Consider the following 12,521-nt stretch of genomic DNA (forward strand, 5'->3'; position numbering starts at 1 on the left):
TACTGTCAAATCAGCTTCATTACCTAGTGGTTGTGTGTGAATTGGTTAATGGCATCGGTGTACAAGCCCTTCAATTCAGCATAGGATTGATGCACTATCAATCTCTCGATAATATTTAAGTTATTTAAATCTAAACACATGAACAAATCACTAAAAGACAAATTAAACAGTTATCTCCTACCCCAATACATTCCCTTAATTTTGGTTCCAAAGCCACAACCATCTAATAGCTAAGCTTGATTATGACTAGTAGATTCTCTTGTTATGTATAAATACTCCTTTTTTGTATTGAAAATGGGTACGAATTCATGAATATACACACTACTTGATTCCTGAATCACCCAAAACGAATAAGACCACTTCAATTTTTATTCAAACACTTTCCAGTTTTCTTTGTAAGCTAATGTAATCTTCGCCCCAAAACATTTGGTGGTTTATGCTATATATGACTACCAGACCTATAAAATACTAGCAAATAACATATTAATACTTTTAAAATATCGAATTTTACATTTTACTTCATGTGTCTCATCCTATATCTTTAACCGTTGCATCGTCTTTAGTAAGAGCTCACTAGGTGATTGAAGCACTTCCTTCGCACCTCTCAAGTCTCAACAAGACAACAACCATTATAAACAACGTTGTTATTGAGTGGACTTTTGAGAGTCTCGTAACGTTTTCCAACATGTAACATCAAAATTAGATCAAGGCCTCAACTTTAGCTAAGATCTTTGGTATGATCCAAGACACAAAGTCCAAACCTGGATAGCTGGCTGGGCTAGTCGTCGGCCCATTATCCCATTAAATATCATAATTGCAATCATTATTCTATGGACTATGATCCACACATTTATGTGAACTATAAATTTAAAAAAAAAATTACATTTTTAATATACTAAAAGTACATTATTTGTATACGTAAAATACATTATTTGAAAGTACATAATTTGTTATATATTATCAAATAATGTACATTCTGTGCACAAATAATGTACTTTTAGTATATTAAAAATATATACTGCATTCATGGTCCACATAATAATTTGCCTGGGAATTGTTTGTTTGTATTAAATTGTGACATGGTTGTATAGCAATCATTATCGTGTGGTCATATTATCAAATAATGTACATTCAATATACAAATAATGTATTTTTAACATTAAAAGCATATATTGTATTCAGGAAAAAGACATTATTTGAGTACTGAAAATACATTATTTTTTATATATAATATACATTCAGTACACAAGTAATGTACTTTCAATATATTAGAAATGTATTTTTTGTTATGATCCACTCAGCAATTGTGTGGACCATAATTTGCGATTGTATAGTGTTGGTATTCAACCACTGACCATATTTAAGTTTCTCTGTAAACCTTAACCCTCAACCCTGACTCCGGGTTGTTATGCCGTGGACCCAGGTCCACCTTGCAAGGTGGACCTGGGTCTACATTCACATACACTATACTCTACATTCACAATTTGTAAACTCCACATTCACACATTACATGATTATATGTTAAGTAACTATACTCTACATTCACAATTTGTAAACTCCACATTCGCACATTCAAAACTTTATATTCACAGGTCCTATACTCCACATTCACAACTTAAGAACTCCACATTCACACATTACAGGACTACAAGTTGCTAGAACTTCTTAACTCTATTACAGATTCACCTATGCATAACTCTACATTCACGATTTCTATACTCCATATTCACAATTTGAAACCTCCACATTCACACATTTCTGGGCAACTCTACATTCACACAATCATAAATCTACATTCACGATTACTCTACATTCACACTTTGAAACCTCTACATTCACACATTTTTTGACAACTCTATATTTAGCAATATGTTTACTAATTTAAAAAAAAAAAAAGAAGACAAAAACGACGTAGTTTTGGACCCAACTCCACCTTGCAAGGTGGACCTGGGTCCACAGCATAATTTGCCCTTTATAGTGTAATTTATGCATCAAACCCAGTTCGGAATTTAGAGACAAATTATTTTGTGAATCTACTCTAAAATATACAATTTACATATTGAATATTCATAATTTATATATTGAATATTCACAATTTATATATTAAATGTTCAAAATTCAAATTGTTGTGAACATTTAGTATGTAAATGAACACGGTCCAATAGATAACTATTAGAATTTAGTATTGCCCTTCTTTTAAGTAATTTTATTATATGGGCTCTAAAATTATAATTTCTCACTTTTATTCATTCGTATTCTTTTCTCTTTTTTTTTTCTTTTTTTTTTTTTCATTTTTTGAAGCAAAAAGACAAATATTAAATTAACTTAAGTCATGATCTAGAACATAAACTAGAAAAGGAAAAGCGATCGAGAAGCAGTTCATACAGCCAGACTTGAACAAGGTCCCCGAGCCAAGAAATGAGCGACCTTATTCGCAGACCGTTTAACAAACAAAAAGCAGGGGTTGAAAAACACTTTAGCTACTTCTTTAATATCATTAGTGATAAGATCAAAAGACGACATCAAGGACTGGTTTTGGATATCGCTCACCACTTTCATACAGTCAGTCTCACCTTGAACGTTATCCATATTAAGTTCCTTCAGCCACTTTAATGCCTCCCGAACAACAATAGCTTCCGCTTCGCCAGTTACATTCGTATTCATATGATAAGAAATTATAAATTAGAGATAATTGCACTTTTCGTCTCTAAATTATAAAGTAATTGTAGAATTCGTCCATAAGTGTTAGTCATGCTCACTTTTCGTTCATAAGTTATACTAAAATTACAAATTTCATCCCCAATGTTTTATTAGTAAAGGGGCGAAAATCTCAACGTCAATGATAATTTAGGGACGAAAAGTGAGTATGCCCAACACTTAGTGATAAATTCTATAATTACCTATTAACTTAAGGACGAAAAATGCAATTTCCCTATAAATTATATTGACTTGAGTTCTAAAAGAAATTCTAATATCAAAATTTTAGGCCAGAGAATAAAAATAAAGAGTAGAATTTAAAAGTGTAAGTATATTTTCCTTCTTTTATACTGGGAAAATACTGAGTGATTTAAAAAAAAATAAATTAAAATGAAAATAAGGCGATCCTGCAATTAGACAAACAGATAAGGGAGGGAGGGAGACAGAGAAGAAGTACAAGAATGGCGGCGGCGTCGTCGTTTCAACCCCGCCTTCTCTCTACCTTTGTCGGGGACACTAGTTTCTTCTACTCGGCGAACTCACTACATCGCCTCTTCAGCTGCAATCCAGGTCTGATAATATTCCGCTTTTTCCTTATTCTCTCTGCAATGTTTGTACTACGCGCATCAAGTGTTTGATGTAATTACACTGACCTTACATCCTTCGTTACTACACATGCCCCCCTAGATGAAGATGAGTAGGCACTAGGCAGAGACTTTACATTTGAATTGGCACCATTTGTTCGTGTTAAGTGTTGAGAATTGCTTTGGTGTTTTACTTCAATCTAACTTTGATTTTTCGCACAGGAAGTAAACATGCGTCGATGCAAATGTCCAGAACATTTTCGGGATTGACAAATCTTTTATTTAACAGAAGGTATACTGTTTTGCCATTATGTGCATACAATCATTTCAGCAACATGAACACTGATGCAGCATCTTTAGGGATGTTTTTAATCATACCCATTTATTTATCTAAATATCTTGGAGAATGTTTGAATTAAAATAGACCTAGATAGTAGAGGACTATGTTACCATTTTTGTTATAGGTAACAGTCTTAATATGGTTGCAAACTTTTTTTTTCCTCTTTAAAGCGATTTTGCTTATATAGGGTCTGGTCTTATGTAGCATCTATTATTGTAGTTGCACACTCTGTTACTATGCTGAATTCACTATTTATTTGGATTAATTTCAGTACCTCTGCATTCTTGTGTCTAACATTGTTTCCTCATGTTACTGTTCTTCATTTCTACTAAATTTCCAGAAACATTGATGCTATTGCCAATGGCAAACGTGCACGTTTGAAGCCAGGCAAAGTCTCTCCTTGTAGACCAGTTCCTGATCACATACTGAGGCCTCCATATGTGAATTCTAGAAAACCCCCTGGAATTTCTAGTGGACCAGAAGTGCATGATAAAAAGGGGATAGAAAGGATGAGAGCTTCAGGAAGGCTTGCAGCACAGGTCCTTCAGTATGCCGGGACTTTAGTCAAGGTGATCCCTGTTAAAAATAATTTTTCTTTTCTTCTTTCTTTTAAAATAATTTTTTTGGGTATGTCTGAGTGGAGGAGAATGGAAATCCAAGATTGGCAACTTTTTATCAGTTTACAAGTTACCTTTTGTTCTTCAGTTATGTTGCACCAAGATGAACATGTGGCCATTTTGCAATAACATCATATTAAAAATGGTTTTTGGATGAAAACTTACTGCTCTAAGTTGACTATAGGCTCATCTTTTATTCTTATTTTTTCCATGTTTTTGCTTTGATTTGTTTAAAATGATGGATGCTTATGACATTCAGAAGTGCTGCCTTGTGTTTTTCATTGTTGATCTTTTGGAATATAATTTGTATTATTCATATACATTGGTCGGGTGCTTCATGAAATGCTTATATAGACTTATTTTAGCATAAAATCAGTCGATGTACACAATGAATGAACAGTTAATCAAGATCACTTGATTCACTTCCAATAAGTTAGATTGATGCTACCACATTTATTTAAATCTCGGTAGTTACTACTTTTGGCAGCCAGGCATCACAACAGATGAAATTGACCAAGCTGTTCACCAAATGATCATCGACAATGGAGCATACCCATCACCGCTTGGTTATGGTGGATTTCCAAAGAGTGTATGCACTTCTGTGAATGAGTGCATTTGTCATGGAATCCCTGATTCACGACCACTTGAGGTTTGCTATAATTTTAAATTTTTCTCAAGCTTTAAGTTTCAAGTCACTGAAGACCTGAAGCTGATATTTCTCTTGGCAACCACTGATATTTGATGTTTCAGGATGGTGATATAATCAATATTGATGTTACGGTGTATCTAAATGTAAGTTTGTATGGAGGAATCTGTATACTCAATATTTACTTTTACCTAGTAGCACCCACCAATCCATTGAAACTAATATTATGCTGTATAAAAGGGTGGCTGTTACAACTATCTCATTGTAGTCTATCAAGGAATAAAGTGAAACCTCACTCTGTTTCATTCACTGATTTGATTTTTATATACAGGGTTACCATGGTGATACATCAGCCACATTCTTTGTTGGAGATGTTGACGAGGAGGCCAGAAACTTAGTGCAGGTGTGGTTTCCTGGTTGGCAGATACACTTTCTGATCTGCATGTCTTTTTCCCCTTTTACTAGAAAAGACCAGGTTTTTTTTTTTTTTGTTTATAAAGATAGAGTTATTTGATCCAGCACAAGCTAACTATCATTTCTTTCCTGTTTTCTATCAAAACTAAGGGCACATTTCAAAATGAAAGATACTGTTTTTGAATCACATTGAAATTTGCATATCGTTTCTGTGGATTTAGGCTTGCTGATGTCAAGTCATCAAGGCCTCAGGATAACAATTTGGGACCTTGTTCAATTTGATTGGTTCCAATAAGTTAAATTTATTGGGAACTTGGGAAGCCACTCTAAATTAAAAATCTTATAAGACATAAAAGATCACAATTTTTAAAAGCAGCAGTAAATTTTGTTACTAGACTATTTCTTGTGCTAGGTGCATCATGCAATGAAATATTACTCATGCACTGTGCATATTTATACTTTTTATTATTATTATTATTATTATTCTAAATTAATCTATTATGATGCTCTTTAGTTTCAGCTCTTTGCAATTGTCTAGTCATGTAGGTATAGTTCTAGATACGCTTCTCATAAGTGCAATTCATTGCCTCATTTATTAGGTAACTAAGGATTCCTTGGATAAGGCAATATCAATTTGTGCCCCTGGAGTGGAATTTAAAAAAATTGGCAAGACAATACAGTAAGTTGTTTCCATAAGTCTGATTTCTTGAACATTATGATAATTTTCATAGTAATAGTGAATATAGGATTTGTGATGGGATTTTTGCTTGACATTAATGTTTCCGTTTGTAGTGACCTTGCAGATAAACATAATTATGGCGTTGTACAACAATTTGTTGGCCATGGTGTGGGACGTGTCTTTCATAGTGATCCAGTCATTCTACATTACAGTAAATTCTCCAAACCATTTTACTCAACCAGTGTTTCATGAAGTTTACATTTGAATTCTAGATATATTCTATTCTTTGTTCTTGGTCTGCTGATGGTGCATGGAACAATAAACTTCATTAATACTTTTGGTGACAGAAGTGCATTCATTATAGTTGATTGGGCTGATTCATGTCGACTTTCTACCCATATTCATTTCATGTGATACTATTTCCCTGTCTTAGGAAACAATGGTCGAGGGCGCATGGTTCTCAATCAGACATTCACTATCGGTAATATTTTTGTTTCCATATTTCTCCTCATTGACGTGGCTTTCCCCCGATGATGATGCTGATTTGTGCCTTACTCTGACCCTCACCCTTCTTACAGAACCGATGCTGACAGTTGGCAGCATACAGCCTATAATGTGGGACGACGACTGGACTGTTGTTACAGAAGATGGTAGCCTGTCTGCACAATTTGAACACACCATTCTAATAACACAAGATGGTGCTGAGATTCTTACACAGTGTTAATAAGGTAGCAGAAGATAAGTTGAAGGTGGCATTCTTTCAAGTATAAACTTTTTCATTATACAATTGGATTGAGAGCTTGCAACTAGTAAAAATTATTTGGTGTTAAGATAAGATTACTCTATGAGAAAACAGTATTCATTATTTTAAATTAGATGCATCTGTTATCTAAACTACATTTTGTTTATTGTTTTAGTTGAATTTCTGATAGAATAAAGCATGATATCAGAATGCTGTGTCGCTTTCGTATTTTCAAATGCATAGCTTACGGCCTTACGCCAATTCCAAAACAATGATATTTTTGAACAAGTAAATATAGTATTACGGATAAGAAATCCCGAGTGACGTATGTAATTCCTAATTCCTCAGATTTATATTATCAATCATTGATTATCTTATCACCTACACCGTGTGGATTATGCACTTATTATTTATGTAATCAGGCTACCTGCGGAGGAATTCTTAGAGACAGCCATGGTGATATATTTACTTGTTCAAGTGGGCATGTATAAAATCAAGTGGTTGACTATCTTGTGGATATAGTGCTTCGTCAGAGCAACGAGCGGATGGAGTTGATTGTGCCACCTCTTGGGATTAATCAACAAGTGATCGACTGAGTCCAGCCATCTAGAGAAGTCAGTAAAGTTGATTTTTGAGTCCCCTTCCCTTTGATCTTAAAAAAAACAAAAAACAAAAAAAAAACAAAAAAACAAAAAACAAAAAAAGTTTCGAAAGTATTGGTCGAATAGGTAAAACATGATTCTTATACATAAAAATTACAAGCTCAATTGCTGCCAACATCCTCTTAGTCGAACCTCTCACATAAGATTTTTTAGTGTGGTTTTCACGTCTTATGTGATTTGTAGACTATTACATAGGAGTGGAGTTTAATTAGTGTATATCCTAAAGGTTGCGAGTTTGTTTGGTGACTAAAAAAAAAAATGTTATTGGCAATTGATTATATTGTAAGTTAACCTAAATTTATAAAAGATAAGTTTTAGAAGAAGCGGCAATACCAAATACATACAAAGACAAGTTTTACAATAAGTGCCAATACTAAATACATACATTTTTTCTCTTCAAAAAGAATACATACATTTTTAATATGATCACATTATGTAATCTTACTAATCCTTAAAATTGGTTTTGTTTGATTAATTTTTTGTATAACAATTTGTATATGAATAATCAATTTTTTTTAATAACTAAAACAAATTGCCAAGGATCTTGTGGTCCAGTGACACCAAGTTGTTCCTTTATATGGGAGACTGAGAAAGAAGTTATGAATATATACTGCATTGTAATAGATCGAGTCAGTAGTATTCAGGAAAAGAAAAAACAAAACCAAACTCTTTCCACTCAAACTACATCTATCACACTTCTAGTTTTGATTGTACAAGTTAATTATAGTACTCCGTACTAATATATGCAAATTACTACGTGGACTTTCAAATTCTACTCTCACTTTTATATTTGATGTAAACATTTTTCTTAGGACTCACATGATGAAAATAGTTTATCATTGTTTATAAAGGTAAAATACAGTTTGAATGAGATCAAGTGCGACTTCCAATAATGGCGGAGCTTGGACGCCATAAGCTTCGGTAAACTACCTAATTAACGTAACGTGTAATTTTCTTAATTTGAAAAATTAAACTAGCTGTAATTATGTGATGATATACATTCCAAAGTCAAAGTCATCCTTGCATAGCTTGCTTAATTTAGTTCGTGATTAATTCAATCTTACTACTATTAATCACGCCATGACTCACATGGGAATTTTTAATTAGCACTTAATCAATAGCATCGCTGATTCTTCATTCTATATATGAAGTCAATAGCCATTACAACATCATAGATATATGAGTGGCGATGGAGGGAAGCACTGTCGCCTCAAAAAACCGGCCACCGCCCAGCTCCGGCAACCTGATAACAGTTCTCAGCATTGACGGCGGAGGAATAAGAGGAATTATCCCCGGTGTCATCCTTGCCTATCTAGAGAAACAACTTCAAGTATGTAACTACAAGAGATAATTACTATAAATTTTATTTTTGTAAGTGTGTTGTGATCTTAATCGATTAAGGGTTATTTTGAAGATGTCGTTGCTCAGGTATCAATTTTGGGAACAAACGTTTATTATTAAGTCAAAAACTATAATTAGTAGTAAATACGCAACTATCTTCCTTACTCTATTACGTAACAACTAGAGCCACGTACATGTCTGGTACAGATGCTGAACTTGGTCCTGTCCTTCAAGCTGCCAACCAATATGTCACAAAGAATTAAACCAATTTAAATTACTCATAGCTAATAGGTTATTCTTGCTAAGAATCAAAATTGTAACTCGGTTATCAAGTCAACAACTTTATCAATTTGGCTGGTTCCTAACACATTTTGTTTTACTGACACAGGAGCTGGACGGTGAGGATGCAAGGATCGCCGACTACTTCGACGTGGTTGCCGGAACCAGCACCGGCGGGCTTGTGACGGCGATGTTGACAGCGCCTGACAAAGATAAACGCCCTTTGTATGCAGCCAAGGATATAGTTCCTTTCTATCTCAAGCACTGCCCCGGCATCTTTCCTCAGACTAGGTTGTAATTAAGGAAGCCAATTAACTACTCTCTCTATACTTTTTTTTATCTCATTTTATGTGTGGTTAACAGATTTGACCACCTTTCAAAAAAAAAAAGATTTGACTGGAGTTGTTTTTTATTTTTTTATAATTTAAAATTTATTAGTAATATATAAAATTTATAAATTTAGAAAGTATATTAAAAATATTATTAAATAAATACGAAAATTCAAATTTAAAGATATTAAATAAAATAAACACGCCAAAAACATGGTCTAGAGACACCCCGTTTATATTCAGTAGAGTTAACTGTTGACTCCTACTTCCTACCTTCAGTAGGTTGAGAAAGTAGTTATGAACAGACTTCTAACTAGTTGACAAGCTTAAATCAATAAGGTTAATAGGTAGCTTCTTTTGAAACTTGAAAGTTGAACTTGAACCTATTAGATTAACACTAACCAATTAATTTGGATGGGTTGCCCCATTCGTTGATGATTTCTTGATCTAAGGTTTTCTTTGTGTTTTAATTTGATTTTCAGCGGGCCGTTTTCTTGCATTATTGATCTGTTCAAAGCTTTCACTGGACCTCGCTATAATGGGGAATACCTTCACAAACTTGTAAGGGACATCCTGGGAGTTACAAGGGTGCACGAAACATTAACCAATGTGGTTATCCCTACCTTTGATATCAAGAATCTCCAGCCTACCATCTTCAACTCTTACGAGGTAATCCTCACACAGTTCACATTCGAATCTGTTTGTATAAGTAACAAAATTAAACTTTTTAGGACAATTCCAGTCAAATTAAACATGCCATTATCTTGGTAATTACATGATTTTCCTGGTAACTCAAAAAGGAAATAAATTAAGCTTTGTTGTTGAGAAATATAGGCACCAGAAGATTCCATTTGGGATGTGCAGCTCTCAGATGTATGCATTGGCACCTCTGCAGCACCAACTTATCTACCAGCCCACTATTTCAAGAACTACGATGCTCAAGGAAAGGAACGAGAATTCAACCTCGTTGATGGCGGGGTGGCCGCTAATAACCCGGTACAACAACATCGTACCCTTCTGAAACTATCTATACATTTATGTTTATATATTATTTTGTACCTTTCTGAAACTATACATTTATGTTTATATATTACTCCCTTCGTCCCGAATTGGATGTCTCATTTGTTTTTTGCACTCTTTTTAAGAAATTAAAGTAAATGTGATATGTTTTCCAATTATGTCCCCAACTTTTTCACTTTTAGAAATCGGTAAAAATAGAATGATGATGATGTTCAATTTTGAAAAGAAGACAACATTTTGGACAAACTAAAAAGAAAAGTAAGATAGATAAAATGGGACATAGGGAGTATATATATATATATATATATATATATATATATATGCTGGAGACGTTAAAGAGGTGAATGAGTACGTAATTACATTCATATTGATGCATGATATACAGACTCTGGTGGCGATCGGCGAAGTGACTAAGCAAGTGATGAATCAGCACTCAGATTTCTTCCCAATCAAGCCATTCCAGTACGACCGGTTACTGGTATTATCGGTGGGGACAGGCACCGCGAAGAACGAGCACAAGTACGACGCTCAAACGGCGGCTAAATGGGGGCTGTTTGGCTGGCTCTTCAACGCCAAATCTTCTCCGTTAACCGACACCTTTTCTGATGCAGCTACCGACATGGTTGATTTCCACAACTGTGTTGTCTTCCAATCTCTTCAATCACAGGATAACTACCTCAGAATCCAAGTACATACATATATATTTCAATCTTCCATGTCTTAGAATCTTAATTTAATCTGTTTAGTTTAGTACTTAATTATCTGATCGTCGCAGGATGACACGTTGACCGGGGATCTGTCATCCGTGGATATAGCGACATCGGAGAACCTAGAAAATCTTGTGAAAGTTGGGGAGGGGCTGCTGGAAAAACCGGTGTCCATGGTGGATTTGTCCACCGGAGAATATAAACCGGTTGAAAATGGACGCACAAATATGGAAGCACTTCAAAAGTAAGTACCAGGCTATAACTGGTAACAAATGCTCAACTTTATTTCTTTATATACCACCATCACATTTTCGAGAGGTGGATTCCAGACTTGGCCTGCCTCCCCCTAACAATTTTCCTCTTGCCATTTCACCAAACGGAAAAATAATAATACTGGTAATAATAATTATATTATTTGTGAAAAGTCATTAATTGTTTGTGTTTCTAAGTTTCTGATTCATTGGGTGCATATATATGTAGGTTTGCTAAACTGCTTTCTGATGAAAGGAAGGCAAGGGGCTCCACAAATGGCGCAGCTGTTCAATCCTCGGACTGAGCTACGATGATGTCTCCTCGGAGACTGCCTTGCCATCCATGTATCCGGGGTTGTTTATTATAACCATTATGTACGTATCACGAAAAAATAATAATAAAATACTGAATAAAAAATAACCATTACCTACACTCCACTCTATATTCTCGATTCAATTGCTCCAACGTGTAAAAAATAACCCATCTTTGTATCATCAATAAATTCAGCAAAAAGAGGTGGCCAAGCAAGTTAATTAATTTATTTCTTTTTAGTTCACCTCGTGCACACCATTGACAATAAGTTTGGTATTAACCAGAATCAAAACAATTAAACTACTTAATAAATTATTTCAAATATTTGATTTATTTAAACTTTCATAAGATTTGTTTTTCAAAATTTTTACATACTAAATGTTTACAATTTACCATTTAGAAATCAATAATTTGTATACTACGAACACACAATGTTAGCATGTATGTAATTGATTACCTTGTTTTGTATTTACAAGTTTTTTTCAAAACTGCAGTAAATTTCAATACTAAAAATATACATTTTAATCTTTTTAAAAATTTAGTACAGTTGTTATGTGTTTTGACTTTGAAGCACAATTTACCATATGAAAATTCACAATTTCAATACTAAAAATACACAATTCAATATTGTTTAGAACCAATGTCCACCTTACAAGGTGGACCATGGTCCATGGTATAATAACGGTGTATAGTCCTTCTGGGCCATTCATGCGACTAGGCCCAAAATGGAGAAATTCATGTTTCGACTCCATCTTTATAGCTTAAAGTGGGCTACCACACAATATATGTTATACCATTGTTAAAAAAAAATAAAAAAAATCCAGTAATTACTTTCACTTGTTCAATCTTGTCCTTGTCCTTGTCCTTATCTTAAAATATTAGTCAATGATGTAAATTGCG

General features: G+C 34.0%; 2 protein-coding genes across 2 annotated transcripts; both read left to right on the plus strand.

The window, feature by feature from the left end:
- The first annotated feature begins 3,102 nt into the window (after positions 1-3,102).
- LOC116020730 (methionine aminopeptidase 1D, chloroplastic/mitochondrial) lies at positions 3,103-6,871 on the plus strand. The gene is made up of 10 exons (XM_031261224.1): positions 3,103-3,267; positions 3,504-3,573; positions 3,962-4,190; positions 4,726-4,887; positions 4,989-5,030; positions 5,216-5,287; positions 5,898-5,977; positions 6,091-6,188; positions 6,411-6,458; positions 6,556-6,871. The coding sequence occupies exons 1-10, from the start codon at positions 3,159-3,161 to the stop codon at positions 6,699-6,701; spliced, it is 1,056 nt and encodes a 351-aa protein (XP_031117084.1). The 5' UTR covers positions 3,103-3,158; the 3' UTR covers positions 6,702-6,871.
- Positions 6,872-7,078: 207 nt separating this feature from the next.
- Positions 7,079-11,865, plus strand: LOC116020729 (patatin-like protein 1). The gene is made up of 8 exons (XM_031261223.1): positions 7,079-7,333; positions 8,533-8,711; positions 9,111-9,292; positions 9,813-9,999; positions 10,165-10,326; positions 10,736-11,038; positions 11,126-11,301; positions 11,538-11,865. Exons 2-8 carry the CDS (start codon positions 8,571-8,573, stop codon positions 11,611-11,613), a joined length of 1,227 nt encoding a protein of 408 aa, XP_031117083.1. The 5' UTR covers positions 7,079-7,333; positions 8,533-8,570; the 3' UTR covers positions 11,614-11,865.
- Positions 11,866-12,521: the final 656 nt, after the last annotated feature.

This window comes from Ipomoea triloba, chromosome 5 (genome assembly GCF_003576645.1).
Source record: "Ipomoea triloba cultivar NCNSP0323 chromosome 5, ASM357664v1".
In the NCBI taxonomy this organism is placed as follows: domain Eukaryota; kingdom Viridiplantae; phylum Streptophyta; class Magnoliopsida; order Solanales; family Convolvulaceae; genus Ipomoea; species Ipomoea triloba.

What these genes read in the sequence shown, in the direction of transcription:
- LOC116020729 (XM_031261223.1), top strand. Translation starts at nt 8,571, where the DNA reads ATGGAGGGAAGCACTGTCGCCTCAAAAAACCGGCCACCGCCCAGCTCC. An exon ending in GGCATCTTTCCTCAGACTAG is followed by an intron (nt 9,293 to 9,812) that starts GTTGTAATTAAG and finishes TTTGATTTTCAG; the next exon opens with CGGGCCGTTTTCTTGCATTA. An exon ending in ATAACTACCTCAGAATCCAA is followed by an intron (nt 11,039 to 11,125) that starts GTACATACATAT and finishes TGATCGTCGCAG; the next exon opens with GATGACACGTTGACCGGGGA.
- LOC116020730 (XM_031261224.1), top strand. Translation starts at nt 3,159, where the DNA reads ATGGCGGCGGCGTCGTCGTTTCAACCCCGCCTTCTCTCTACCTTTGTC. An exon ending in ATGTTACGGTGTATCTAAAT is followed by an intron (nt 5,031 to 5,215) that starts GTAAGTTTGTAT and finishes TTTTATATACAG; the next exon opens with GGTTACCATGGTGATACATC. An exon ending in TCCAGTCATTCTACATTACA is followed by an intron (nt 6,189 to 6,410) that starts GTAAATTCTCCA and finishes TCCCTGTCTTAG; the next exon opens with GAAACAATGGTCGAGGGCGC.